This window comes from Hemiscyllium ocellatum, chromosome 13, assembly GCF_020745735.1.
Source record: "Hemiscyllium ocellatum isolate sHemOce1 chromosome 13, sHemOce1.pat.X.cur, whole genome shotgun sequence".
NCBI lineage: Eukaryota > Metazoa > Chordata > Chondrichthyes > Orectolobiformes > Hemiscylliidae > Hemiscyllium > Hemiscyllium ocellatum.
The window spans coordinates 76,034,326-76,062,184 of NC_083413.1; the positions used below are offsets into that span (position 1 = coordinate 76,034,326).

Genomic DNA, 27,859 nt, shown 5'->3' on the forward strand with positions numbered 1-27,859 from the left:
TTTACTGAATGCTGGGTAGTCTGTTACAGATTAAGATATCCTCAGGAGTGTGTCAAGCTTTTTCTGAATCCCTAGAAGTGTGTCACCCTTTATATGGGCTCCCTCCTGCAATGTGTAAATTCTCGCAGCTTTTCCCTGGGAACCTACAAGAATCTGCAGATGTTAACCAGCAGCAGGCTAATTTTTCTACTGCTTCTTTGGGAGAAAATTTATGTTTGCACAAGGTCTTCTGCGAATGTGTTAATATTTATAATGGCTCCTTTGAGTATACTGGTATTTCCAAGTACCCCAGCAGAGTGCAAGTATTTACAGGGTGCCCTTGGGAACATGTCCATACCTTTTGCAGAGGCTCCCTGGAGGACATCAGTGATTGAAAAGGTTCCTTACACAGAAATACTGTGTAAGATTTTTGGACTGAGATGATAACGTTTTGTATATTTTTGTTCATCACCTAATGAACTCTTATCCTTATAGCTTGTTTTTTTTATGTTTTTGAAAGATATTTTTTTCCAGCACCTCCAAGGAAGCATTGTTTTGTCCCATTGTTTTGTACTTTTAGTTTGAATTTCAGGTTCTCTGCTATTTCAGCAGACACAGGGAGGCCCCATATAGGAACTGAAATAGCACCCTCTTGTGGCCATTTATATATATGTATATACCGGAACAAACTGGTTTTTTGCTTGTTGTTGACTTTCCGTGTAGCATAACATGGTTTTTGAAATAGCGCCATGGAGGCTGGTATCCTGTCACCAATTCACTCTTTATGTACACACGGAGAGTCCTTGACACTGATCCAGCTCCCTCAGAGCCAGCTCTCAGAGTGAACAGAACCCCTGACACTCCTGTTTATATCTGTTAGCCAGGGCTCCCCTGATTGGAGCAGTTAATCTGATTCAGTCAGGGCATTCTTATTCTACGAGGTCCACTTGGCTGGCCTCATTACAATCTCTACAGGTTTAGTCTAACTTCTATATTTTGGCAATGAGGTGAGGGGTTTAGATATCCCTGGCTAAGCAGATTTGGGTTGGATAAGCATCCATGAGCTGGCAAAGGAATTCTGAAGTTTTGTTTTGTTCAGAAATGGTTTTGAAAACCCAGTCTCCATGGAAAAACTACTTGTGCACAAGGGTGGACTGACCTTAGAACATGGCTGCATCAACAAATACTATTTTGGATAGAGACAGTCTCCAGACCAACGTCTACTGCAAACCCACAGACTCCCATAACTATCTGAACTACACCTTCTCCCACCCAATATCCTGCAAGAACTCCATCCCATTCTCCCAATTCATCCACCTCCGTTGCATCTGCTCAGACAAGGAGACCTTCCAGTCTCGAGCATCCCAGATGTCCACCTATTTTGAGCAACACACTTTTCCTCCCTCTATCATCCAGAAAGCCCCCTGCTGCACCACATCCATTCCCTGTTCCACCACTCTAAATCTTCCCCACAATGCTATAAGGACAAAGACCCCTTGTTCTCACCTACACACTACTTGTTTCCACATCCAGCGCATCATCCTTAAAGAATTCTGCCAACTCCAAATAGACCCCACCACCAAGACCATCTTTCCGTCTCCACCCCTCTCTGCCTTCCACAAGGACCATTCCCTTCGACAGTCCTTGGTTCACCCCAGCCCTGCCATCGAACCCCCAGGTACCATCCCCTGTAAACAGAAAAGATGCAAAATCTGCCAGTACACCACCTCCCACATCTCCACCCAGGGCCCCAAACAGTCCTTCCAGGTGTGACAGAGGTTAACCTGCTCTATTCAAACCTAGATTACTGCATCAGGTGCTCCCGATGTGGCCTTCTCTACATCAAAAGGGATACCGAATGTAAACTTAGGGAACGTTTCATCAAGCATCTCAGCTGAGCTTGCAGGGGCCGACTGGGCCTCCCAGTCACTGCCCATTTCAATTGCCCCAACCACTCCCCTTCTGACATGCTCATCCTTGGCCTCCTCCATTGCCAAAATAAACCACAATGCCTATTGGTGGAACAACACCTTATCTTCTGCCTGGGCACCCTACAGCCAGGAGGACTCAACATTGAGTTCTCCAATTTCAAATTACCTTCCTCCCCATCCCCCAACTCCCTTCCCAGACCCTCCCCTGCTCTTCCACCCCTCCCAGCCACCAACCGGATTCATTCCTCCCGTTGACCAAACAGGTTGTACCCTCTACCTGTCGTCACCTCTCCCCACTTCACCACCCTGCCCCTACCACCCCCTTTATCTGCAGCTTCCCCCGCACCCACCCCAGTCCTGAAGAAGGGTTACACCCGAAATGTTGACTTCCCCATCTCCTGACGCTGCCTGGCTTGTTGTGTTCTTCCACCCTGCTGCCTGCCAACAAATGCTATTGGCAGACTGGAAGAGCACAGTCATTGTCTTTTGGTGACAAATCTGCCATTGTAATTTTGGCAGATTTCAAAAGAGAGCATGATCGGACAGATTTGTGTGCAATTTAAGAAAAAAATGAGGCCATTCACAGTAAGTTGTTGACATTGCCAAAGTTGTTCTTCAACATAGCTTTCCAAAGAGTTCATGGATGTGGTTAAATATGATCTAAGAGAAGTTACATCATGAACTGCAATAACCGTCATTTATCTTCCAGATTTAACCAATTTTAGGACCTTCAGTTCATATATGGGTCCGGGAGATTCTAGACCAATTTACTGTGGACCTTGCCAGTGCCCTGTCCTGTAAGGTAGCGAAAAAATTGGATATGGAGAACCACGGTGGCACAGTGGTTAGCGCTGCTGCCTCACAGCGCCTGAGATCCAGATTCAATTCCCGACTCAGGCGACTGACTGTGTGGAGTTTGCACATTCTCCCCATGTCTGCGTGGGTTTCCTCTGGGTGCTCCGGTTTCCTCCCACAGTCCAAAGATGTGCGGGTCAGGTGAATTGGCCATGCTAAATTGCCCGTAGTGTTAGGTAAGGGGTAAATGTAGGGGTATGGGTGGGTTGCGCTTCGGCGGGTCGGTGTGGACTTGTTGGGCCGACGGGCCTGTTTCCACACTGTAAGTAATCTAATCTAAGATAATCTAATTATCACTCAAGTTGAATAAAGTAATTGGGCCACTCTCAGCATGGTAGTGCCAAAGGCAAGTCATGATGTAAGATTCTGTGGGGATTATAAAGTAATCAAATCAGGTACAAGAATGTAATCCTCCTGATAATTTGCTAAACATTGAGGATTTGCTCGTCATGTTGTTGGGAGGGTAGTTTTTATTCCTAATTACATCTTAATGGAGTCTATTTGCAGCTTGAATTAAGTAACCAGTCACAGTCCCATTTGACTATTAATACCCACCAGTGCCCATTATCCAATCCACATTTGCTTGACAGGGATATGTCATGGGCTGCTATTTCGTGTTTCTTCAGACCCCAGAATTCTTTAAAGGGGCAATGAACCAAATTTTGAAAGGATTTTAGGGAGTAATGTGTTGTTTGGATGATCTAGGTACGTCAGCTTCATTTAAACAGACTTATGATGAGGAACATGTTTCAATTGTTGTGGTTCTGCTCACCGAGCTGGAAGTTTTTGCTGCAAACGTTTCGTTCCCTGGCTAGGGAACATCATCAGTGCTGTTGGAGCCTCGTGTGAAGCGCTGCTTTGATGTTTCTTCCGGTATTTATATTGGTTTGTTCTTGCCGCTTCCGGGTGTCAGTTTCAGCTGCAGTGATTTGTATGTGGGGTCCAGGTCGATGTGTCTGTTGATGGATGTTCTTGCCGTTTCCGGGTGTCAGTTTCAGCTGTAGTGGTTTGTATATGGTGTCCAGGTCAATGTGTCTGTTGATGGAGTTTGGGGATGAATGCCATGCTTCTAGGAATTCTCTGGCTGTTCTCTGTCTGGCTTGTCCTATGATAGTGGTGTTTTCCCAGTCAAATTCATGTTGCTGGTTGTCTGAGTGTATGGCTACTAGAGATAGCTGGTCGTGTCGTTTTGTGGCTAGCTGATGTTCATGGATGCGGATTGTTAGTTGTCTTCCTGTTTGTCCTATAAGAACAAACCAATATAAATACCGGAAGAAACATCAAAGCAGCGCTTCACACGAGGCTCCAACAGCACTGATGATGTTCCCTAGCCAGGAAACGAAACGTTTGCAGCAAAAACTTCCAGCTCGGCGAGCAGAACCACAACAACGGATACCCGAGCTACAAATCTTCAATCAGATTTTAAACATGTTTCAATATTTGAAAAGTCATGGAGTTTGAGTGAAGGCAGTGAAATGCTTCAAAATTCTGTTGTGCATTTGCATAGACACACAGATCAATTGCATCCTGTCCAGAGTAAGATTCAAGCAATGAGAAATGCATTACGCTCTCTGAATATTTTTGAACTCAGATTTTTTTGGAGGAGTCTAGTGAATTATTCCGGTAAATTGATTTGAAATTTGGCTACCTTGTTTTACCCGTGGAACAAACTCATAAGGAAGGGCGTTCCATGATTTTCGACAAAGGAGTGTCACAAAGCATTCAAGTTGTGTAAATATGAACAGAGAGATGGTACATTGCTTGTACATTACAATGTGTCCAAAATAGTTAAGATTCTGTGTGATCCCTCTCCATATAGAATAAGGGCAATGATGGGAGATTGATTGCATTTACCTCAGCATCATTGGTACCTGTGAGCAGGATTATGCAGAGATAGAACTTGAAGTGTTGTCTTTGATTTTTTTGAGTAAGGTAATTGTTTCTTCATGGATTCATCATTGAAACTGTTAACAGCTACTCACAATTACTTTGAATCCAATGGCTCCAATATGCTCTTTAGCTCTAGACCAAATATGGGCTTTGATTTTCTTTCTCACTGCTTGTAAGTTAGACTGACAGTGGAAGATCATTGTCATGCCATTTCAGTATGGAGAATTACCATCCCTGTCTGATGTTTCTTTTCACACATTGATGACTTATTTGTCACAGAAGATGACATTGGTAGGACAACTCAGCTTTAGGGTGATCTAGATAAGTTGAGTCTGTGGGCAAACAAATGGCAGATGCCCTATAACATGGATCAGTGTGGAGTTTTGATCTTCATTGTGAAAAATGGAAAGGCAGAGTGTTATTTAAATGGCGATGCAATGGGAAATGTGGATGTACAAGGGGTCTGGGTATCCTTGTGTACCAGTAAACAGATAGATACAGAAAACCATTAGAAAAGCCTTCATTGCATGAGGATTTAAGTTCAGAAGTAGTAATGTCTTACTGCAGTTATAGACGGCCTCGGTGAGTCTGCACCTGCAGTATTATGTGGAATTTTAATCTCCCTGCCTAAGAGGAGATTCTTACTACAAAGGGAATGCAGTGAAAGTTCGCTTGGCTGATCCAGGGGTTGGCAGGACTGATGTATGAGGAGAGGTTGGTTCAACTGGGTCTGTATTCACTGGGTTAAAAATGACACAACACCAGGTTATAGTCGAACGGTTTATTTGGAAGCATTAGCTTTCGGAGCACTGCTCGACCTGATGAAGGAGCAGCTCGTGCTTCCAAATAAACATGTTGGATTATAACCTAGTGTTGTGCTATTTTTAAATATATACACCCCAGTCCAACACCAGCATCTCCAAATCATGTATTCATTAAAAGAATCAGGCGGGCAGGATCTGACTATTATAGAAAATTTCTAACAGAACTGGACAAACTGGAAGCAGGAAACATGTTAGGATGTTGAGAGCGAGGGGTCACAGGCCATTTACTCTGCGCTGAGGAAACATTTCTTCACTCAATGAGTGGCGAACTTTTGGAATTTGCTATCACAGAAGGCCATAGAGGCCAGGGCGCTGAGTGCATTTGAGGAAGAGGTTGATAACATTTTTGGATATTGAAGTCAAAAAGGCGTATGGCAAGAAGGTGGAAATGCAGAATTGAAATACAGGATAAGCCATGATCATATTAAATGGTGGAGCAGGGTTGAAGGGACAATGACCTATTCTTGCCCCAAATTTCTATGTTTGTGCACACCCCATATTGCCCAGGTTGTACAACTGTATTGCAAATGGGTGGCCGACTCGGATAATGGATTTAAGATTGAAACCATTTTTAAACTTTAACAATGAATTGTCACTTGGTAATGGTTCCATTACTGGAAAAGTGTAGATCACAATTGCTCTGCATGATCAAGACTTAGGATGAGTTTGACCAAAAGCCTGGAGACATGCTAACTTTGGTGGTCAAGGTTAGATAACCAAGTAGAAGACCAAGTGAAACAATATAGCGCATGTCAAAGTGTAGCGAAGAAGCTGCCATTGGTATCTCTTATACCATGGAAATAGTCAGCTAGAGGGTAGCAGGGGCTGCACCTTGATTGTGTAGAATTTGATGGGCAACATTGTGATGCCCATTCAAAGTGGGTCGAGGTGTTTCCAATGAATTGAACGACCAGTGCAACTTGAGATTGCTGCTTGTGGGTTCCCAGAGGAAACTGTGTTTGACAACAGACCTCAGTTCTGTTCAGTAAAGTTTTCACCTTCCGTGAGAGTGAACAGAGTGAAACACCCTCGAGTTCCACCACGTCATCCTGCTTTGTGTGCAGCAGCAGCACAGACGGGGCACATTGTTCAGCATGTTCTTGATTTTTAAAAATGCCAGATACAAAATTGAAGAAAAATCACTGAATCACAAGCTGGCCAATATTTAATTTATTTATTGTAATACATCTCATTCTCCAATCAGCAGAAAAAGACAGCTGAATTGTTCCCTTGAAAACAGCTTGGTCTGAAGCTTTCTTTCCCAAAACCATATTTAGCACTGTCAGTAGAAGAGAGACAGAGTTGTTATAGGGATAGAGTGAATTAAAGCAGTGGGGTTATTTTTATACATATATGCATGTACCAGAATAAACTAGCTTTAATTTGATGTTGACTTTCCCTGTGCTGCGCAATGCTTTTAGCCTGTACCGCAAAGATATCACAAAAATTAATAGGCAGTTGACTAACCTATCTGTTTGTGTTGATGAAGGAGCAAAAATTGATAGAGATTCTTCTAACAGGACCATTGGATCTTCTGTGTCCATCCAAACTCTCAGCGGGAATCTTAATCTGACAAATCATTCAGAGGACACTGCCAGAGAAAATGCAGCACTCTCTCAGTATTGCTTCCGAGCACTAGCCTTGGTGATGTGCTCAAGTTCTGAAATGGGTTTTAATTTGCACTCCATTAATTGTTCTTAGTGGGAAGTTGTTGCATGAATCTGTGACCAAATGAAGAGAGATTGAGTTGGGAGTGTGGTGCTGGAAAAGCACAGCAGGTCAGGCAGCATCCAAGGAGCAGGAGAATTGATGTTTTGGGCAAAAGCTTTTCATCAGGGATGAGGTCATTCCTGATGAAGGGCTCTTGCCTGAAACATCGACTCTTCTTCTCCTCGGATGCTGCCTGGCCTACTGTGCTTTTCCAGCACCACACTCTCGGCTCTGATCTCCAGCATCTGCAGTCCTTACTTTCTCCAGAAGAGAGATTAAGCCAACTACATCAATATTCTACACCTACACTCTCTAACATTTAGAGGAACAAGGGGAGATCATTTTAAACAGCTAGATAATATGGTTATGTGAACAATGTTTCTCTTGACTGAAGGATCTAAAGACAGGGGACATAATCCCAGAATGTGGAGCAAGTCATTTAGGACTGAAATGGGGAGGAATTATTTTACTCCAAGGGGGAGAATTTTTGGAATTCCTTACTTGAAAGAGTTGTGGATGTTCAGTTATTGCATAAATCCAAGGCAGAAATCAATAAATTATGAGCCACTATGCCATTAAGGTACATGGGGATGGTGTGAGGAAATGGTGTTGAGGTAGGTGATCCGCCATGATCAAGAAAGATATGAGAGGCTGAATGGCCTATTCTTGGTCTTATATTTGCAATTCATTTCTCTAAATATGAGCTTTACAGATCCTGAATTTACTCCAGGGAGGCCAGAATCCCATCACCAAGTCACCCCTTTATTGACATGTGCACAATACATGGACTCTGACCAGCCAGCTCAGAGTCTGTCCCCAGAGTGAGGAGAATCCCTGAGACTCCTGGTTATATCTGACAGCTCCAATCAGGAGACTCATACTCAATGAGATACACGCGGCCAACCTTGCCCCAACCACTACACTTACAAAGTTAATCAGTTTTCAATTCACAGGCTAAGCTGCCTCTATTACCCAGTGTAACTCATGGATTTTAATTCCTTGATAATTGCAAGAACCTGTGTGAATATCCTTTCGAGTCCAAAGGAAGCCACATTGCAAAGGCTCCCAGCAGTAATGTGCAGGACAAATTGCACATCAGATCCAAAATAAAGTAATTCTTTACAGTGAACAAAGCACCTACCCCCAGTAATGTTCTACCTCTACTGTTAAGTCATCATAGTGCAAGAATGCTAAAATGTCAATGAGTCAGTTCCCAATAACCAATCTCCCCTTAATTGCATGAACCAGTGGGATTACTCAAAGGAAAGTGGTCAATAAGGAATCATAACCAGGAATGAGTTACCAGGAACCACTACAGATTGAAGCTAAAATCCTACTTCACTCGTAAAGGCACATAACCTAAAGAGCTACAAGTATTGGCAACAAAGCAAAGTGTGCAGTAACATTAACCACTAAATATTTAAGAAGATTAATAATGAACCACTCCCTTCCCATGTATGGATAGATTCTGATAAACATTCCCAGTTTGCCAGGAAAAGTTATGCTGTAATGAGAATTTATAAACTGAGTCTGATCGTAAATCTTTTTTGGCAAGAAAACCTTTAATCATTTGTTCAGCAATTTAGTCCACCCAAAGCGAACAAAAAAAAATCACACAAAAGACATATTGTGCCCAGGCATAATGAGATTAATAAAATAAATTGCTTGCTCTAAATTAAATCGGGAAATGGATTCACATGGATTTAGTATTCAAATGAGTTCTGGGGGACTACTTAGGTCACAAAATTCGATAAGACCTGAAAATGGGTGTGGAGGTCACAGTGTATTAGAATTCTTCCAAAACAAGAAACATATAAATGTTACTCTCACATACATTCAGCCAATGCTAAGTGCAAAAATTTGCATCAGAATGCTTAAGCACGGGGTGTTAAAACCATGAAAGGCTAGTACACATGTTGCATATTGTACTGGTGGTTGGGGTACAGTATTGTTCATCAGTCCTCCTTGCTACATACATTCTCTAGATGTGTTATGATGTACCTCTGGAGCAGGTGGGCCTTGAGTCTAGGCATCTTGTTTCAGAGTTAGGGATGCTACCACCAAATTGTGAGAGCTCTTTCAAAGAATGAGATAGTGATTGTTTAGTTCATGATATTTTTATATCAACTTATTCAGGCATGTTTGGGGCAGATGGAATTTCAACCCAGGTCTCTTGGCTCAGAGGTAGGGACCATATCTCTGCACCAGAAGACCCTTCAAGGGAGTGATACGGAGCTCAGGAAAGAATTGCTCTCATCCTTCTCAGCTCTAACTTGCACAGTTTTTCATCATAAGACAACCTTATCATTTCCAGAGACCTAGCCAGTGAACCTTCATTATCTAGCCTTCAAAACAAGCACATATTTCCTTGGTTATGGTGACCAACACATTGTTAGGATTGCTGAAGTGCTGCCCTGTGAAAATGGCAGTGGTGCCACTGAATGCAAAGCCCTGCTCCTATCTCAGAATGATAGCCTTCCTGCTGCCACTCCACCAGCTGCATCTCCAACAGCCTGTGGCGACCCTAGCCCGGGTAGAGCAGCTTGAAACCTGACAGATACCGGTATCACAGTCCACTGAGTTGATCATGGAAAGTCCAGGCAGATGGAGACTCTGTCAGTTGCTTCCTTCCTTCACGCTCTCTTCCTCTTCCACCTTGTTCTTCTTTCATTTGATCATTGTACAGCGGATAGCAAGGGCTGTGTACAGTACTTGTGCAGTAGATTGTATCTTGACTCCATGTACAGCAGTGCTCCTCTAGAGAGCCCAGGGCAGTGAAGACTTTGTTTAATCACCCCGCTGGTCTGCCGTAATATTGTGTATGGTCGTTGAATGCGTACCGTCCAAGTGTACCTGGGAAAAGCAATCTTGCCAAAGGATATCCCCTCTCACCCAGTAGGCATCCTCAAGTTTGCCACGTGGCACAAAATCAGATGGTTATGATGGAGAGAATTTGGAGCCTGTGACTGCTGTCAGGTTACCAAGCATTAATTGACATGTTCTATTACAACATGTGGTTGAACAGCAACTGGAATGGAATCTTTCCAAACGTGGCACATATGAGCTGACAGACAGTATCTGCGACATGACCTGGTGCAACCTACACACGATGAGCTAACTGCTGACACTTCATGCATTGGCATTATGTGGCTTAAATGTAATGTTAACAAATGGTAATAGGGCTCCTCGGGAAAGACACCTGTAACTTAACAGGACCTCTGATCATCGATCAACCAGTCAGCACAGATCAATGTATCAATTGACGAGATACTGAGCACAAAGGTTCCTGACCACAACACTGAGTTTATCTGTGACTTGACTAACACCGATCAAGGTTTGATGCTGCTGGCAACTTTAAAGGCAGTTCAGTGTTCTATCTGAGAGCACTGACCCTCTTTATAAAGACAGCATTTACATTCAGGACAAGCTCAAAGTAGAATTGCAATCCTTGGTATAAAACAACAATATTTGCAAACGTTGAACACCACAGATTGGTACAACTCCATTATTTGTTGGTTGCAGAAAGATGGAACTGCATGTGTATGTTTAAATCCAAGGTGACTAAACTGCATAAAAAGATGTCCACACAATTTAGCTTAATTCCAAATTCTCAGGTGCCCAGAATTTTTCAAGCTTAATGTCAAGAATGGATAGTAGTCCATGTATCTTTCACTACTGTTACAGAAATAAACAACTTTTTGGTCGAGATTGTTTTCTCACATTACCATTTGTTAACCAGGATATATTTCGAAATATAGGGATCGACTAGGTTGTCTCTCCATCACAAATGATGTTGAAGTCCTCTGGAAACTCAACATGACCAAAACGCAAACCTCTGTCATCTCGGAGCAGCAACAAGAACACTGGACTGGGTTTTCAGCAGCAAGATTCAATGTCAGCCAGATCAATTTCTTCATGTCAATCTAGTCATTAAACAGTTTTGAACTTGATCCTTTCAAAACAAAAGACATACAGAATGTACCTACACCATGAGAGAAAGATGATTTACCAAGGTGCCTTGCTTTCTTTAATGTTTCAACACAGTCTGTCCTAAAGTTTTCCTCTTTTGAGATCTTGTCTGCAAAGATATACCATTTGGCAGGAAGACCAGCGTACTTTTCAGTCTTTCAAGAATATTTTATCATCCTGCAAGTATGTTTTTCAATATTATGATCCCTCCAGGATCACCACATTAGAAGTGGATGCAACCCAGAAAACGTGGAGCACGTTTATTACAGGATGACAAACCTATTACGATCTGTCCTAAAGTCCTTAAGACAGATGAACATAACTATTCCAACATTGGGAACTAATGCGAATGTTTAACTTTCTGAATGCAAAGGTTCCAGCTATTTGGCAAGCATTTCATTTTTCATACCAAACAGTTGGAATTGATCTGTCAAAAACCATAAGACGAGCATATTACAACCAGTCATATAATAACTTGAGCAAATTTAGTGCGAAAGGGAGTGGATGCAGAATTGTTATAACATAATCAGGAGAACCTTTATTAGCCAGTACGTAGTAAGTCCAAGAGAAGTGACTATTCTGGACTTAGTTTTAGGGAATTAGTCTGGGCAAGTAGGAGCGGTGTCAAGTGAGAGAACGGTTTTAGGGCAATGATTACAATCTTGGGAAATTGAGACATAATTTGGCTACAGTTGACCGGGAACAGCTACTTGGAAGGTAAATCAGTCTTAGAACATTAGGACGAGGTTGAGAATAAATGTTACAAGAGAAATAAGGAAACCTGATGGAGAGAATTCTTCCCTTTGTAGGAGAGTTTAGGACCAGAAGGCATTATCTCAGAGTAAGGAATTGCCAATATAAAACAGCGATGAAAATCTGAGGGTGACGAATCTGTGATTTGTTTTACCACAGAAAGCTATTGTGCCTGGGTCATTAAGAATATTCAAGGTTGATTTTAAATATTTTTTCAGTGAGGGAATCAAGATTATGGTGAAAAAAATAACAGTTGAGGATTATCAGATTAGCCAAGATCTGGCAGAACAGTAGCTCAGTGGTTAGCATTGCTGCCTCATAGCACCAGGGACCTGGGTTCGATTCCAGCCTCGGGCGACTGTCTGTGTGGAGTTTGCATGTTCTTCCTGTGTCTGCGTGGGTTTCCTCCCATAGTCCAAAGATGTGCAGGTCAGGTGAATTGGCCGCACTAAATTGCCCATAGTGTTAGTTGTATTAGTCAGAGGGAAATGGGTCTGGGTGGGTTACTCTTCAGAGGGTCGGTGTGGACTTGTTGGGTCAAAGGGCCTGGTTCCACACTGTAGGGAACCTAATCTCATTGGCTAAGTAGACCCGATGGACTGAATAACCTATTTCTGATCATACATCTTATAGTCTAACAGGAATGGAAACAAAGAGATGGTTTTTGATCAATCCATGAAGACTTTATATCAAATGCTTTTGACGAACAGGAAATCAATATTAACCAGCAGGATGTGGAATTATAAAAGGAGCCAACTACATAGCTTGAACCAAAACATCACATCTATCGCCATTCTGACCTAAAAGTAGAGTTGTGCTCTACTCTGATGCCACAATGACCTGCTGCTTGCTGTCTATTCAACATGAACAGGCTTTCAGACATTGATTGCAATCAAATGTGAATGTACAATGAACACCAGTACCTCAGCGTTCACCTATTCCATCTCCAGTAATAGATCAGGCTAAGAGCAAGTAAAAATTAATTCAATAAGGGTGAAATACACTGCAAATATTGGAAATCTGAAACAAACACGGAAAATACTGAAGAAACTCAGCTGGTTTGACAGCATCTGTGGGGAGAGAAACCGTTTTAGCATTTTGAGTCCGATATGACTCTTCTCCAGAACTTGGAAGTTAATTTTATACTAGACATGTTTTGTCATGGAGGCAAAAATATGAAACTGGTGGGAGGAGAAATTAGAGAGGAATCTGAAGATCAAATGAATTTTTTTCTTCAAACATTCTCGAGTTCAGCAATATTAAATTCAGGTTCATTGTGCTAAATACAAGTTACTGACAGTCGGTCAGCTAGCTCATAAATTCTTATTTAAATGGAGCATAATGGTGTTGGTTTTTACATTTCATCAAGACCAGTGGCTAACAAGGAGTGAGTGAATTTTAATCTTTCTTTTTTTGTCACAATCCCCTGTTTGTGAACCTTTAGAGTGTCTGTTTGTACAAGGAGTTAATCAGGAACTACTAAAAGGGATTAAATAGTAAGCCTGGGTGGGGGAAATAATGCATGTCACGCTTGTGTTTGACATCAGTGATGCAGGCACCAACCTAATTGCTCATTTGGCCTCGTGACAAATTGGGCCTGAAAATCAGATCAGAAAGATTCCGTGAGTTGACCCCAGCCATTCAAATTAATTATGTGTGGGTGAAATTGCTGGAATTTCACAGCTCTTATCATATTACAGCTGATGGTTGATTAATGTACAACTTGCTTGGTGAGGCAGGGTTACAGACAGGATTTCCAACTGATGGGAATGTAACTCGGGAATTTCATGCTTGGGGGAGAATAATGATTACATTTGGCATTCAGTGTTTCTGAAATTGGATGTGTTGTACCCAAAAGCACCTGATCGCTGCCCATCCCCCTCACTGCAATTTCAGTTGCAGGCCAATGAACATCAGTAATTGTATGAATTGCATAAGCCCATTGCAGAAAAGCATTCACATAGCTCCCAATTACCAGAAAAGAGAGACACTTCATCCTCATTCTGAGCTGCACACAGAGGTGAAAGGCCGTTGTGTAACCCACTTAGTTACTCTTTTCGTTTTCGTTCAGAAGCAAACAAATATTGTTATTCATGCAACCTCTTTGCATAAGGTATCAGACAATGTGATGAAGTTTTTTGACGCGCCCCATTAAGTGCTGCGTACCATACAAGAACTACACAGATGCCTTTGAAACATACAACACAGAATGATGCCATTTTGCCCATCATCTCTGTGTTCACTCTTTGGATGTCTCACTCACTCTGTTTTCCATCCTGACTCACCATGTTTTTCCACTTGGAGTAGATATCTGTATCCTGATTGAAAATTACTATTGAGCCTCTCAACCATCTCATTCCAGATCATAACAATGTCCCCTGAAAAATAACTTGTCTCTTTTTCCTCTTGATCCTATCACCAATTATTTATAGCCCCCAGTGCATACAATGACTTAGTTTCATCACACAGCCCCTTTCCTTTTCTCATGTTGATTACGTAGACTTCACCTTATTGTTATGGACCTGCATCATCTAAATCAGTATATTAGTGAAAGCACAGAAAAAGTTTCTGTCCAAGCCTTTTATATGTTTCTTTTTAAGTAGCCTCCATGATCATCAGCCTTGACATCTAATTTTGTGGTACTTTTCCCTTATTCAAGACATTGTGACGTTCCCTTTTGTAGATCAGTTTGATAGCCACGCTCCAGAGAGACATGATACAAGTGCTGAAATCACATAGTCTGCTGGACCTGATTGCTAGTGGGTTGGTGTTCAAGAGTCAGGGAGTCTTGCTACAATTGTTCAGGACCTTGTGAGACCACACCTGGATAACTTTGTGCAGTCTGGTCTCCACAACTAATGAAGTTTGCCTTTTCTATAGATGCCATGAAGATTCCGTAGATCAATTCCAGGGATGTAAGGACTGCCCTTGATGATAACTTGAGCAGGATGGTCCTGTGCCCTTGAGAACTTAAAGGAATGAGGGGCGACCTCACTGAAATGTAAAAGATCCTGATGGGTGTTGACACAATAAGCTGCTGAGAAGCTAGTTCTCCTCGCTGGAGAAACTAGAACCAGAAAATGCAGCCTCTGGATAAGAAGTCAGCCAATTCTGAGATGAGGCAGCATTTACACACTCAAACAACTAAAAATCTATAGAATATTCTCTCACCGAGGGTTGTAGATGCTCACTCATTGGACATGTCCAAGACTGAGATCAACGTATTCCTTGATTCAAAGGGGTGAACATGATTTTTATGATGGATATCTGAGCTTAAAAAAATGACACTTGATAGTCCAGGAGTCCCCTAGGCCTAATTGTAAAAACATGGCTGCATGGTAACCAAGGCTGGGAGTTGAGCATACAAGGATATTCAACATTTAGAGAGGTTAGGCAAAAGGAGAAGGGATTGAGGTGGCTTTGATAGTAAAAGATGAAGTTAGTACAATAGTGTGAAAGAATATGGCACAGAAAATCCAGGTGTGAATCAGTCTCCGAATGCTCTGATTTCCTCCCACAGTCCAAAGACGTGCAAGTCAGGTGTATTGGTCATGTTAATTTTATTTTCTGTTGTGTCCAGGGATGTGTTAGTCCAAGTGGATTAGCCATGGTTAATATGGTGTTACGGGGGTAAGATAGGGTGCTTGGTCTGGGTGAGGTGCTCTTCAGACTGTCAGTGTAGACCCAATGGGCCGAATGGTCTCTTTCCGCACTGCAGGGATTCTATGATTCTACTGGAATGTTCCCAGGATGTAACTAATGGAATAGTTAAGGACGAAAAAGGGATGCAATAGTTTGCAATACTCGGCACGTGAGAAGAAAATTACTTTTTGCTTTTATTTTTGTGTTTAGATGTTCAAGCTCCTTACCTGACAGGTGTTGAAATTCTTTAAGCGCTTTTATTGCAGACATCTCTGGGTTAAATTCCTGAAAGCTACATTAGAGATGTCATTAAACTGTTTGTTTTAAAATGGGCCAATGACGGTTTTAATTGCACTGACAGAAATTTGACACAGACATGGCAACCACTGCACATAGAAATTCCCGCCCACGCCCTGCTGTTTTATGCTCTGATAGCTTTTTGATGACATTTTAAATCAGTTTGGTCAAGTTTTAGCTTTGTGAAGCCTAGCTATCCCCTAATACCTTATTCAGCTGACCATTCTCTGGCTCAGTGATGCATGCAAGTGTTTGCCTAAGGAGTACAATTCCAGGTTCAAGTTGTAAGAGAGTCACAAACATATTTAATTTTAAACAATTTTTTCAAATGTATTCGTGGGATGTGGCTGTCACTGGCTGAACCAGTACTTATTGCCCTGACCAAGTAAGGACGGTAGAGTTCCTTCCCCAAAGGAAGTTTACATTAGTGAATCAGCTGGGTTTTTAAGAGGCTAGCTTGATGTTCCATATTTTATTCTTCTATTGAATTCAAATTTCACACTCTGCCATGATGGAATTCAAATCCATGTTCCAAGAACATTAACCTGAGGTTCGGGACTATTAGTCCATTCATTCCTTCATCCAGTTTTCACCATTTTAAAAAATTGGATTTGATTATTATTGTCGCGTGTACCGGAGTACAGTGAAATACTTTGTTTTGTGTTTAGTACAGGCAGATTGTACCATACAAAGTGCATTAGGGTACTAGAACAAAGCAAGGAATACAATGTTACAGCTACAAACAAGGTACACAAAGAGCGAGCTCAACATTTAAATTTAAAGTTTGAGAGGATCATTAAGAAGTCTGATAAGCGGGGGGAAAGCTGTTCTTGAATTTGTTGCAATCTATTGAAGTCCCCTTCCTGTTCAAAACTGCATCATGTTCACTGCCTTCCTTATCCTTAGCCTTTATCCATTTCCTTTCCCAAACCTGACTGTCTTTGTGCTGCTTCCTTCTTCAAAAGCAATTACCTGCTTTACAATGATACGACCTTTTCCCCATTGGAAGGATTTATTTAATATGGAACTTAGTTGTATACTGAGGGTTTCTGCCTCTTGTTGGGATATGGCTGAGTTACTTACCTGTCCTGTAAGATAATAAACCTTCCATTTTGTTCCTGTGAATCCAGATAATGCTGCTGTGATCAATTGGTTCACGTTTGATTGTGTGTGTTGATTGACTATTCCATGAACTGCGTGCCATTTGTCGAGTCTAGAGAAAGAGAAACTAAACTGGGAGTTTTGATCTGGAGACATTATCGAACATTCAATAAAACTCCTATCACACACAAAGGTCTTTTAGGAGTCCCTTAGTGTTTGTGTGTATGTTAATGATCTAGACCTGAATGTAGGAGGTATGATCAGTAAGTTTGTAGGTGACACAAAGATTGATTATGTGGTAAATGGTAAGGAGGAAAGCCTTCGACTACTGCACTATGTAGACAGGCTGGTCAGATGGGCTGAACAGTGCCAAAAGGAATTTAATTTTGAAAGTGTGAGCTGATGCATTTTGTAAGGGCTAACAACTCAAGGGAATACAGGTTGAATGGTAAGACCTTAGAAAGCACAGAAGGTCAGAGAGCCTTTGGTGTACATGACCATATGGATCCTGAAGGGTCAAAGGGACCTTGGTGTACATGACCATATAGAGCTTGAGTACAGCAGGACAGATAGGTAAGGTGGACCTCACAGCACACTAGTCCACAATAGCAAGTCAGCCCACTAATGTTAATGGACTAGTACATCCTTTGACTATAAAATGAAGATTAGAACAAATATCCCTCCTGCAAGCCACAACAGTTCATTGAGATTCTCATGTTTAAAACTGACTGACTTAGTCTTGGAATACAACTCAATCAGTCGGCTGTTTTGCCCTTCAATTAGATCAGCGCCTCTGAATCAGAGGTCTGTGGCCCCTAGCAATCTGTGAGCAGGGTCTGCCAAATCAACCTCTTTCAGGAATAAAATCTTTTAAAAATCCCATTTTGTGAGCAATGTCAATAAAGGAAACAATGAGTTTGAATGAAGAAGGGCTTATGCCCGAAACCTCGAATCTCCTGTTCCTTGGATGCTGCCTGACCTACTGCGCTTTTCCAGCAACACATTTTCAGCTCTGAGCTTGGAGGTGGTATAGTGATGCCACTGTCATTGATATTACAGGAGACTTTATCCACTCGCTTCTCTTAGTTCCATCAGTAACAATTGTTACAATCAATCCCTGGATGAGAGACCTCAGTGCATTACAACTCCAGAAGGTTAATTTTAAAAGCATCCCTTCCCTCATGGATATTTTTTCCAAATGTATTTGTATTTCACAAAGAACCAAATGAACAAGGCTTGCTTTGTTCAAGAGTGAGTTAATAAGCTATAAAATGCAGGAGAAGATTAAAACACATGCACACAGACTGTAAACATGAATTTAGTTAACAGATAACCGGTTAAAAAGATATACAAATCAGTATCTGGGTTCCACAAAGAGTGGGAAATCTCAGGCTATCTAATTTTTCCTCATAACTTAAACTGTCCAACCCAGACAGTATCCTGATAAATATCCTCTGCACCCTCTTGACACCCTTGGCCTTTGTCATGTTTCCTCCTCAATGGTGACTTCACTGGGTTGGCTGGCTTCCAGTACTCAGAGAGACAGAGAGAGAGAATCATCTATCTTCTTTACCTGCCCTGTGAGGGTGCCTAATGTTTGTCCTCAAGTTGTAAACCTCGCAGCACACTTGTCCACACTGGCACATCAGCCCACAGTTGGCGCTGCAGTTGGTTTGCAACTTCTTTTGTTTGAAAGAGGTTTGTTTACGGGTTGGGACACAATCCACAGGAGATGACTTTCAACTGAGAATGATAGGTAACTCCTTATTTTTGCTGTGGCCACAGGAATTCACGCTCCTTATTTTGAATTGCACCTCTCCTTTTGAAAGATTGCTGTTTGAAGTTTCATTGGCACCTTCAGGTGTGACAATCTAAGGGTACCTCTCCAGATTAAATGTGTTTCACTGAGGGCTTGTCAGGCAGACATTGAACAGTTATCTTTTGCTGTGTATCCTCTTTTTAAAAAGCACATTGTACTTAGAAGTTCAATATGCCCATAAGTAATTGAAAGTCACGATCCATTGTCAGAACACAATTCAATCTCTTCAATGCAGGCTTAACAACATGTACTCTCCTGCTACCATGTCTCGTGGATAAATGGAGCAACAGGTCAGTGGGGTTGGACATTCGTTTCATGAGGCAATGGGCTGAGACTTAACCAAAATGTGTTTTGAATGTTTGGCTGGCTTCCCAATAATTACAATACTCTACATGTGATTGACTGTTGCTTGCTCTTGGCAATAGGTTACAGAACTAAGCACGGCACAGGTGACTGATCAAACTGCCCACTGCCGCTGCTGGCGGCACACAGCCTTGGATCCAGGACCAAGGGGATTTGCTCATAGATGGTGTTGGCCATCAGGAAAGTTGGTCAATTTCATGATGGAAGTGACCTTCCACCTTATATGAACCTTATGTATAGTTATCCATCTGATTTGTGACTGTTACAGAATCTTTTTGAGTGCCGTTTAGCCACTGTTGTTTAACCATGTGTCAGGAACTTTTCTTCAAGGATCGTTGTGTTTTTGCGGAGGTGCCTGTGGAATCTTGATGGCACAAGTAAGGGGGTGACCTGAGAAGCAAAAGGGTCCAGAACACTCGAATTAGATAGTTGCTGATCTGTACATCATCTCTCAATTTACGGAGACTTACTTGATATTTCTCAAAGCTCTTACTTAATGAAAATTGAATGATATCAGTTTGAACTTTTCAGTTGATATCTACCTTGAACTGCCTTTTGAAGGAGATGTCCACATTTCCATTGTAGTAGTTGCAATGGGATCAGCCAACTCAACTTCATGGAATGTGAGTTCCCTGACTGGGGCTGATAATCTGGTCCAATCAGGGAGAGCTGGCTGATATCAAAGGGTGCCAGCCTTAAGAAGCAGTACTATAGCCAAAGGCTTTACATTTGCAAATAAAGGCTGATTGGTGATGTGATAACAGCGTCTGAAGATTTATTTCATTCTTGACTCTTCATGTGAAGAGATGTTTCCTGACTTGGTCATTGAATAGCCTATCTACTATCCTGTCCTAATTTTCTGCTGGAGTTGTTTGCTGTGAGAGATGAGCAACCTCAGAACTTTAGTGAGGTCAGATGTGATACTCTGCCACACGTCTTTCTCAGGGTGAATGAGTGATTCTGGCAAAGCACATGTGGAATCTGCTGTAGCGTGGAGTGATCACTGCCTTGTTTGTAGGACTGATCGTAACACCAGAGAATCAAAGGATCCATGCAGTGTGGAAGCAGGCTATTCAGCCCATCGAGTCCATACCAACCCTCCAAAGAGAATCCTTCCCAGACCTAACCCCCTACCCTTTCCCTATTACTCTGCATTTTCCATGGCTAATCTACTTAAGCTATACATCTTTGTACTGTGGGAGGAAACCAGAGCACTCAGAGGAAACCCACGCAGACATGGGGGGAGAATGTGCAACCCCCACACAGACAGTCACCTGAGGCTAGAATCAAACCCAGTCCCTTACGCCATGAGGCAGCAGTGCTACCAGTATAAGATCTGCATTGCTTTGTACATCCAACAAATTTGTTGGGTCATTTGCTCCTTTTGTCCAACAAAAACAAACCCTATTAACATTTCCCCAGGTGTTTGGAAATGGTAAAAGGCACTATATCTTAAACATTTCAAAACGTATGCCTTCTAGAGTTGAGTTTCTTCCTCCTCTCTCCCACAAAACCATCTGCAAAATTGATTAGCCCCACTTACCAAAGGCCCTCAAGTCAGCCTCCTTTCAGGCAGATTACTACATTTCAATTCACCTCTCAAAGGGCAGTGTCTAATGCATTTCACCACCCACTCTTCATCAGAGTCAGGAGATCTTAATCTCCACAGCATGAATCTCAGATCCAAGAGATGAAAGTGCTGTACACTCAAAAAGCTGATGCAAGTTTTCTTAAGGTGATTAAGAAATATGAGGAGTTGAGTTCTTTGTTTTTACAGAGCTCTGTCAGAGTGACACAAAGCTTTGTTTATTCAGTATTGAGTAGTTGGAAATTCTTTAAAAGCACCCGTCAGTGAGATTCTTTATCTCAGCAATTTGAGCTATGATGAGTCAAAGCAGAATTATTGTATCCAGATACATTATTTGTCCAAGTAATGTGATGATCACTGTTAACTTGCTGAATCTTCTCTCTAAATGTCTGGATGGATGACACTTCCAATGTAACTCTTCAGGAATCATCAAAGGCAGCTTTTGATCAGGTGTTTGCACGATGCTCAAGCTCTCAGTCTTAATCAATATCTTCTGAGTTAGCATAATGAATCGAGATATGATGCAGCCTCTCCACAAGGAAAGAAAGGTGTGCTTGTGATCTTCACCTGTAGCATCAGTTGAAGATACTTGCAGCCTAATACAGCATTGAGCCAAGGGGTTCTATTCCTACCTGCATTATTCCAATCGCATCAAGCATAGAATGCCTGGTCCAGGGGAAAGTGCAGAAAGGGTAAGGAGGGAAATCACCCAGGTCTTCAATATCTTCTGATAGAAAGTACACAGCTTTGGACATAAATGAGAATTGGATCAGATTTAGCTGTGATATCCCAGAAGTCATTGACCATGCCAACACTTACATTCTGGGTTCACATTTGCAAAATGGCCAGGGAATCATTGGTGACTGTGTCACCTCCCGTTGGTGTGGAATCACTGCATTGGGAAGAAAAGCGGAATGCGAAGCATCTGTAGTTGCAGCAAATGATCTTTACAGTGAACCTGGACATGAGCTGTCCTCTTGGTCTTCATCATTCCACAAAGGCACAGGAGAGTGTGTAAATAAAGAGAGCATATGCATTGCCAAATAAACAGTTGGGATTATGCAGTGTGCTTAAAACTGGTATTAAGACATGATCTTTATTCCTGATGAAGGGCTTTTGCCCGAAACGTCGATTTCGCTGCTCGTTGGATGCTGCCTGAACTGCGGTGCTCTTCCAGCACCACTGATCCAGAATTAAGACATGATCTGCTGAGCTGTGTCCTGTCCACTTGCTTTGAAGAGAGACTGTCTTTTTAACTTTGCTTTTTTTTTTGACCTATGGTTATGCTGTGTATAGCTGTGATATAACTTCCGTTCCTTCATATCTGTATTCTGTAACTAAGGATTGTACCTTCGTATGACGCTGCAAGTGGCAACTTATAAACTTTTCACTGTACTCATTTGTGTACATGTGACAATGAAGCTAACTCAGTTCAATTCAATTCAATTGTACCCGACTTGCACCATCGGTTCTGTGATAACTATTTCCTTTGTATAAAGCCTTCTCCACTTATCCTACAGGATAAAACTAACAAAACAGCAACACGCTACTGAGTCAAGACACAAGCTTGATTTTTTTTCTGCCAAGTTATTTTTCCATTCAAAGAACACCCCCACAGGCTGTAAACCCCACGACCAGCTCAGACCATTGATGAGCACCGTCCACCAGTGGACAGGGTTTAGCAGGTATAGAGACAAAAGCCCTATTTGTCTACAGTGAACACCTCTTCAACGCAAAACAATGACAAAAATATACAACTCCATTTACTGAGTGGATACAGAACTAGGCCATATGCTATAGAAAGATTGTATCCTTTTTCTAAAATATAGCAGCAAAGTGTTTTGGGGAATTGAAACCCAGTTCTTGAATCCAACCTGGGCTTGTTCTGAGTTGTCCACACTGAGCACGTGGTGTTTGCAATCCACTGCCTCATAAACGTGGTTGGTAGCATTCTCCTCATTTGAAGCTATTGTTTTTGATTATTGGAGCCATTCACAGGCTCGGTTTTTCAAAACCTTTAATTGCTAAATGGATTCATGCATGTATGTACACATTCGGGGTAGGAGGATGTGGTGCTAGAAAACCACAGCCAGTCGGGCAACATCCAAGGAGCAGGAGATTCGACATTTCGGGCATAAGCCCGTCATTTGGGATGAACCCAAGCTATTTTTGAAACTGGTAAATGTCACTGACAGAATGCTCTCACAAGTGACAATGAGAAGTATTACGATGAACCTTCCTTTTTGAGAGATATTTGGTTTTCTAGGATCTTTAGTGAATACCTGAACGTGGAAGATAGGGTTTCAATTTAACATCACACTTGAAGAATGAAGCATTGTCTCAGTCCAACACTGTCGTATCATTGAGACCATTGCTCAATTGTCGAAGGGGTTTTGAACCCACAACCTCCTCCCTTAGTGACACTGAGCAAAGATAATGCATTCTGAAAGAAAGAGACTGCTCATTCACCCTGAACCTGGAAAAGCCATCCTATTCCTTGAGTTTAAACTGAACCCCTTTTGATATTCAGACTTCATGAACATTTGTTTTATTGTAGACATCACCGTTGTCTGTTGTGTATCGGGACTGCCTATTGTTTAAAACTAAACTTCCAAAGGCTGCATTTTCAGTGCAGTTCAGGTCTGAAGCTGCCAGGGGCTGAGGTTTTCAACTTCCAAGTGTAGGAGGAGAAAGTGAGGTCTGCAGATGCTGGAGTATCAGAGCTGAAAATGTGTTGCTGGAAAAGCGCAGCAGGTCAGGCAGCATCCAAGGAACAGGAAATTCGACGTTTCGGGCATTCCTGATTAGATTACTTACATTAGATTAGATTACTTACAGTGTGGAAACAGGCCCTTCGGCCCAACAAGTCCACACCGACCCGCCGAAGCGCAACCCACCCATACCCCTACCCCTACATTCACCCCTTACCTAACACTACGGGCAATTTAGCATGGCCAATTCACCTGACCCGCACATCTTTGGACTGTGGGAGGAAACCGGAGCACCCGGAGGAAACCCACGCAGACACGGGGAGAACGTGCAAACTCCACACAGTCAGTCGCCTGAGTCGGGAAATGAACCCGGGTCTCTGGTGCTGTGAGGCAGCAGTGCTAACCACTGTGCCACCGTGCCACCCACAAATGAAGGGCTTATGCCCGAAACGTCGAATTTCCTGTTCCTTGGTTGCTGCCTGACCTGCTGCGCTTTTCCAGCAACACATTTTCAGCAACTTCCTAGTGTAGTCTGCTCATGGGAATCAGCTACCAACATCAGTATCAGAACGAAGCATCTCTCATACCTAACACTGGTGGATGTGATAACACAATAAATTTGCCAGTGGACTAACAATTCAATAAATTGAAACCCCACTGTGACAATTTGAGAAATAGATTTCAGTTTAAAACAAAAACTGGAAATTAAAAGTTAATGCTTGGAAAATTCGAACCAGTTCAGCAGTGCGCTTTAAGGAAGGATTTTGTTTTTTTTAACCCGTTCTGGCCAAAATGTGACTGTAGTTCCAGACTGATGCAGTTAATTTTTAACTGCCCGCTGAAGTTGTCTCGCAAGTCATATCGAACGCAGAGCAATCAGAAATGAGCAGGAAATGCCAGCCTTGTCAGTGGTGCCAAATTTAAAAAAGACAAAATTACACTCCACTACCACTCCTGCAAAGCAACTCCACTCAAAGAGTTACCACATGTAGCTGTGCACACCCCTGAGTGAATTGTGCTCCATGCAAATGGAAATCTCTGATCATCATGTAGGCTGAGCCTGAAAAATGCTATCTTCTTAGTGTCTGTCTGTGACACTAGCCAGTAATTTGAGGGGGACTCTATAAATGACTGAGCCAGTGTGCTGCTGAAACACCTAGACTCGCCTTCTGCTGTTGGCTGCAGCAGAGACTGGAGCAATATGCAAGCAACTGACACAGTGGGCGGATGCTGTCCATGTGAGTTGACACTATGATATTCACACTTGACTGTGATATTAACAAGATACTGTTATAATCACAAGACACTGTGATGTTCACTCACCAAGGCCTGTGTACTCCTTGTCCAGGCATCAGAAAAAGAAGACTCTCGCTAGGGTTTGGCAATCATGCTTCCTGACATCTAGACAGGCATCAACATGCGCAGAATTGCACATGAACAATGACCTACCTCTCTGAAGTTAGCTCTCCAATGGGAATAGGCAATGACAAGGATTGTTTCATTAGCCACTGCCTGGCTGCGTTAGACAAGGGACCAGCCGGCATTGCTCATTATCCAAGGGATTGTGTTACAGAAGTAAATGTATCTCCTTGAGAAGACAAATGTAGAGACCCCCCAACTCCTGCACCACTGCCTCTGGCACATCAGAATAGCTTGATGACCTTCACTGTCTTGGCCCCCAGACGTGGGATGGTTATGTGGATATTGGAAATCAGCTGACACCCAGTGATGTAAAACCCACTGGGAGGAGAGCTACTTTCAGGAGATTGCAACAGCCAGCTGGGTGAATGACGGAGGCGAGATTGACAACTCATCGCTTTCACACATGCCCAAAGTAATGGCAAAGTGAAAGAACCAAAGCGGCCATGATAACTCACGTGCTGTAAAATCTTGGAGCAAAACACTTGAAGTACTGCCGAAGAAATGTGCGACCAGAGTGTTGCTATTGAGAAAGAAGCAGATGTTCCCTCAGAGCCTCTCTTAAATCACTGACCTCATTTTGTATCTTTCTTGAATAATACAGAAATGAAAGTGTTTCATTGTTATCTGAGACCGGTGCCATGGCTTTGACTGCACACAGTATATTTCAGAACCTGAACACAACAAGGGCCAGATCTGTTGATTGAGCCAAGCAGGTTGTTCTGTGGTGGGGGGGGTGGAAAAACAGCATAAAGTGCTGGAAATACTCAGTGAAGGAAGAAACAGGGTTAACATTTCAGGTTGATGACCTTTCATCACAACTGGGAAAAGTTTAAAACACATAATAGATTTTCTGCTCTTTGAGAGTTTGAGGAGGACAGACTTTCTGTGGTTATCAGATTATGAAGGTGGTCTCTGGGGAGCCACTCAACTTGAGTGTGATCACACACAAACTGCTCTGATTTCCCTTTGTGTCTATTGTTTGACTCACCTCCGATTCCTGATGAAGGGCTTTTGCCCGAAACATCGATTTTCCTGCTCCTCGGATGTTACCTGACCTGTTGTTTTTCCAGCACCACTCTAATCTTGACTCATTACTGAAATGGTAGAACCCATGGAAAAACTTTTCTTTATGAGTGAAAAAATTAGAGTTTCAAATCCTGAAGTGAGTGGGGACTTTTACTCTACTTCTGAATTCTGAGCTGACATCTAACAGGTACTCCTGTTTGGTGGGTATCAGTGACCCTTGCCCCCTTATTGTATAGGTTTTGGGTGCACGCACAAAGCCCTGTCAACCTGTATGGGTCCACCAGTCTATTGGATTGTGCAAAGATGGGTGGCGTGTTCACACCAGAGTGTTGAGCAGCCTGTGAACCCTTCCTAACTTCACACTTCAAGGGAGGAATGTGTAGGTAGGAAAACAACAACCTCTCAAATTACTGCCTCAGATAATTGCCCTTTCCTTGGCTGTTTCTCAACACACCAAGGCTGTGAACAACACGCTCTGGTGATTGATCCACCCTGCTTCATTTGGCATTAGGACAAGATGTATCACCAGGTGGTGAAGGTTAGTGTTCCAGCTGGCTTCAGTACTATCCTCCAGCTTCCCACACATCTAGGGAGGAATACATCTTTCACTGCAGTGTCTATCTGTCACTCTCTTCTGAGGACTGTGGCGTGCAATGACATGGACTGGGCTTCTGATTGTGGCTGTCTGTTAAATGAGGCACAGCAAGTGATGTGAGCCCTCTCGCTCTGTCCTTCCCCCCCCCCCATTCCCCCTCTCCTCCCTCCCCACTCATTGCCACACACCCTCGGGTGTTTCCTTTGACTCCATATCCTCTCTGTATTTTGAAATTACTGCGGCTTACTCTGCTGCCCACGAGCTGCCTCCTCACGCAACGCCTCCACTTGACTGTCACTCATCCTGACTGTGCTTTCTCATTGTGATAAATATTTGTTGTTTCAGGTCGAACGGGACAGGTTGAAGTCTGAAGAAGATGCCCTGCGGCTCTCAGCCGAGAAGGGACAGCTGGATCAGTCTCTCACTGGTGCAGAAATGGATCTTGCAGAAACACAAAGACAGATTCAGCAGCTGCAGGTCAGCACTAGTTTAAAGCGACCACAGGTATTTAATAACCTTAATGGAAGCAGTCTGTGAATTCTCCTGCAAACTGCTTGCCATTCATCCTCATTGATTGGCGTGAAGTCAAAGGACGGCATCTCATCAGAAATGTTAAGCAATTTGTCTCCCACTTGCATTGTTGTCCTGTTCCTTCCCTTGAACAGTTGTCCTCTCCATACTTCTTGCTTCCTGTATGCTTTCACACAGAAGCGACAGCAGTCCATTCAGCCCTTCAAACCTGCTCTGCATTTGATCAGTTAATGGTCATATTGCGTTTACCCCCTCTTCTATGCAAATCAGTTTGATTAGATTAGATTAGACTTACAGTGTGGAAACAGGCCCTTCGGCCCAACAAGTCCACACCGACCCGCCGAAGCGCAACCCACCCATACCCCTACATTTACCCCTTACCTAACACTACGGGCAATTTAGCTTGGCCAATTCACCTGACCCGCACATCTTTGTGACTGTGGGAGGAAACTGGAGCACCCGGAGGAAACCCACGCAGACACGGGGAGAACGTGCAAACTCCACACAGTCAGTCGCCTGAGTCGGGAATTGAACCCGGGTCTACAGGCGCTGTGAGGCAGCAGTGCTAACCACTGTGCCACCGTGCCGCCCTTGATATTTTTGATGGAACCAGTACCCACAATCCTTTGAGAGGCAGTACCTAGATTTTCATTGATGAAGGGCTTTTGTCCGAAACGTCGATTTTTCCTGGCCCTCAGATGCTGCCTGACCTGCTATGTTTCTCCAGCACCACTCTATTCTTGACCCTAGATTTTCACTCACCACCTTTGGTTATCTTTTATGAGCTGTGGGCATCGCTGGCACAGCCAGCATCTGTGCCCCATCCCTAAATGTTCTTGGAAGGTGAGCCACT

At 42.8% G+C, this 27,859-nt stretch overlaps 1 protein-coding gene across 1 annotated transcript in view; it reads left to right on the forward strand.

The window, feature by feature from the left end:
• Window positions 1-27,859, forward strand: part of crocc2 (ciliary rootlet coiled-coil, rootletin family member 2) — a 292,849-nt gene that overhangs the window by 256,546 nt on the left and 8,444 nt on the right. Inside the window, exon 34 of the mRNA XM_060833953.1 lies at window positions 26,821-26,979. Coding sequence (XP_060689936.1) covers window positions 26,821-26,979 — 159 coding nt within the window. The remainder of the gene's footprint in view (window positions 1-26,820; window positions 26,980-27,859) is intronic.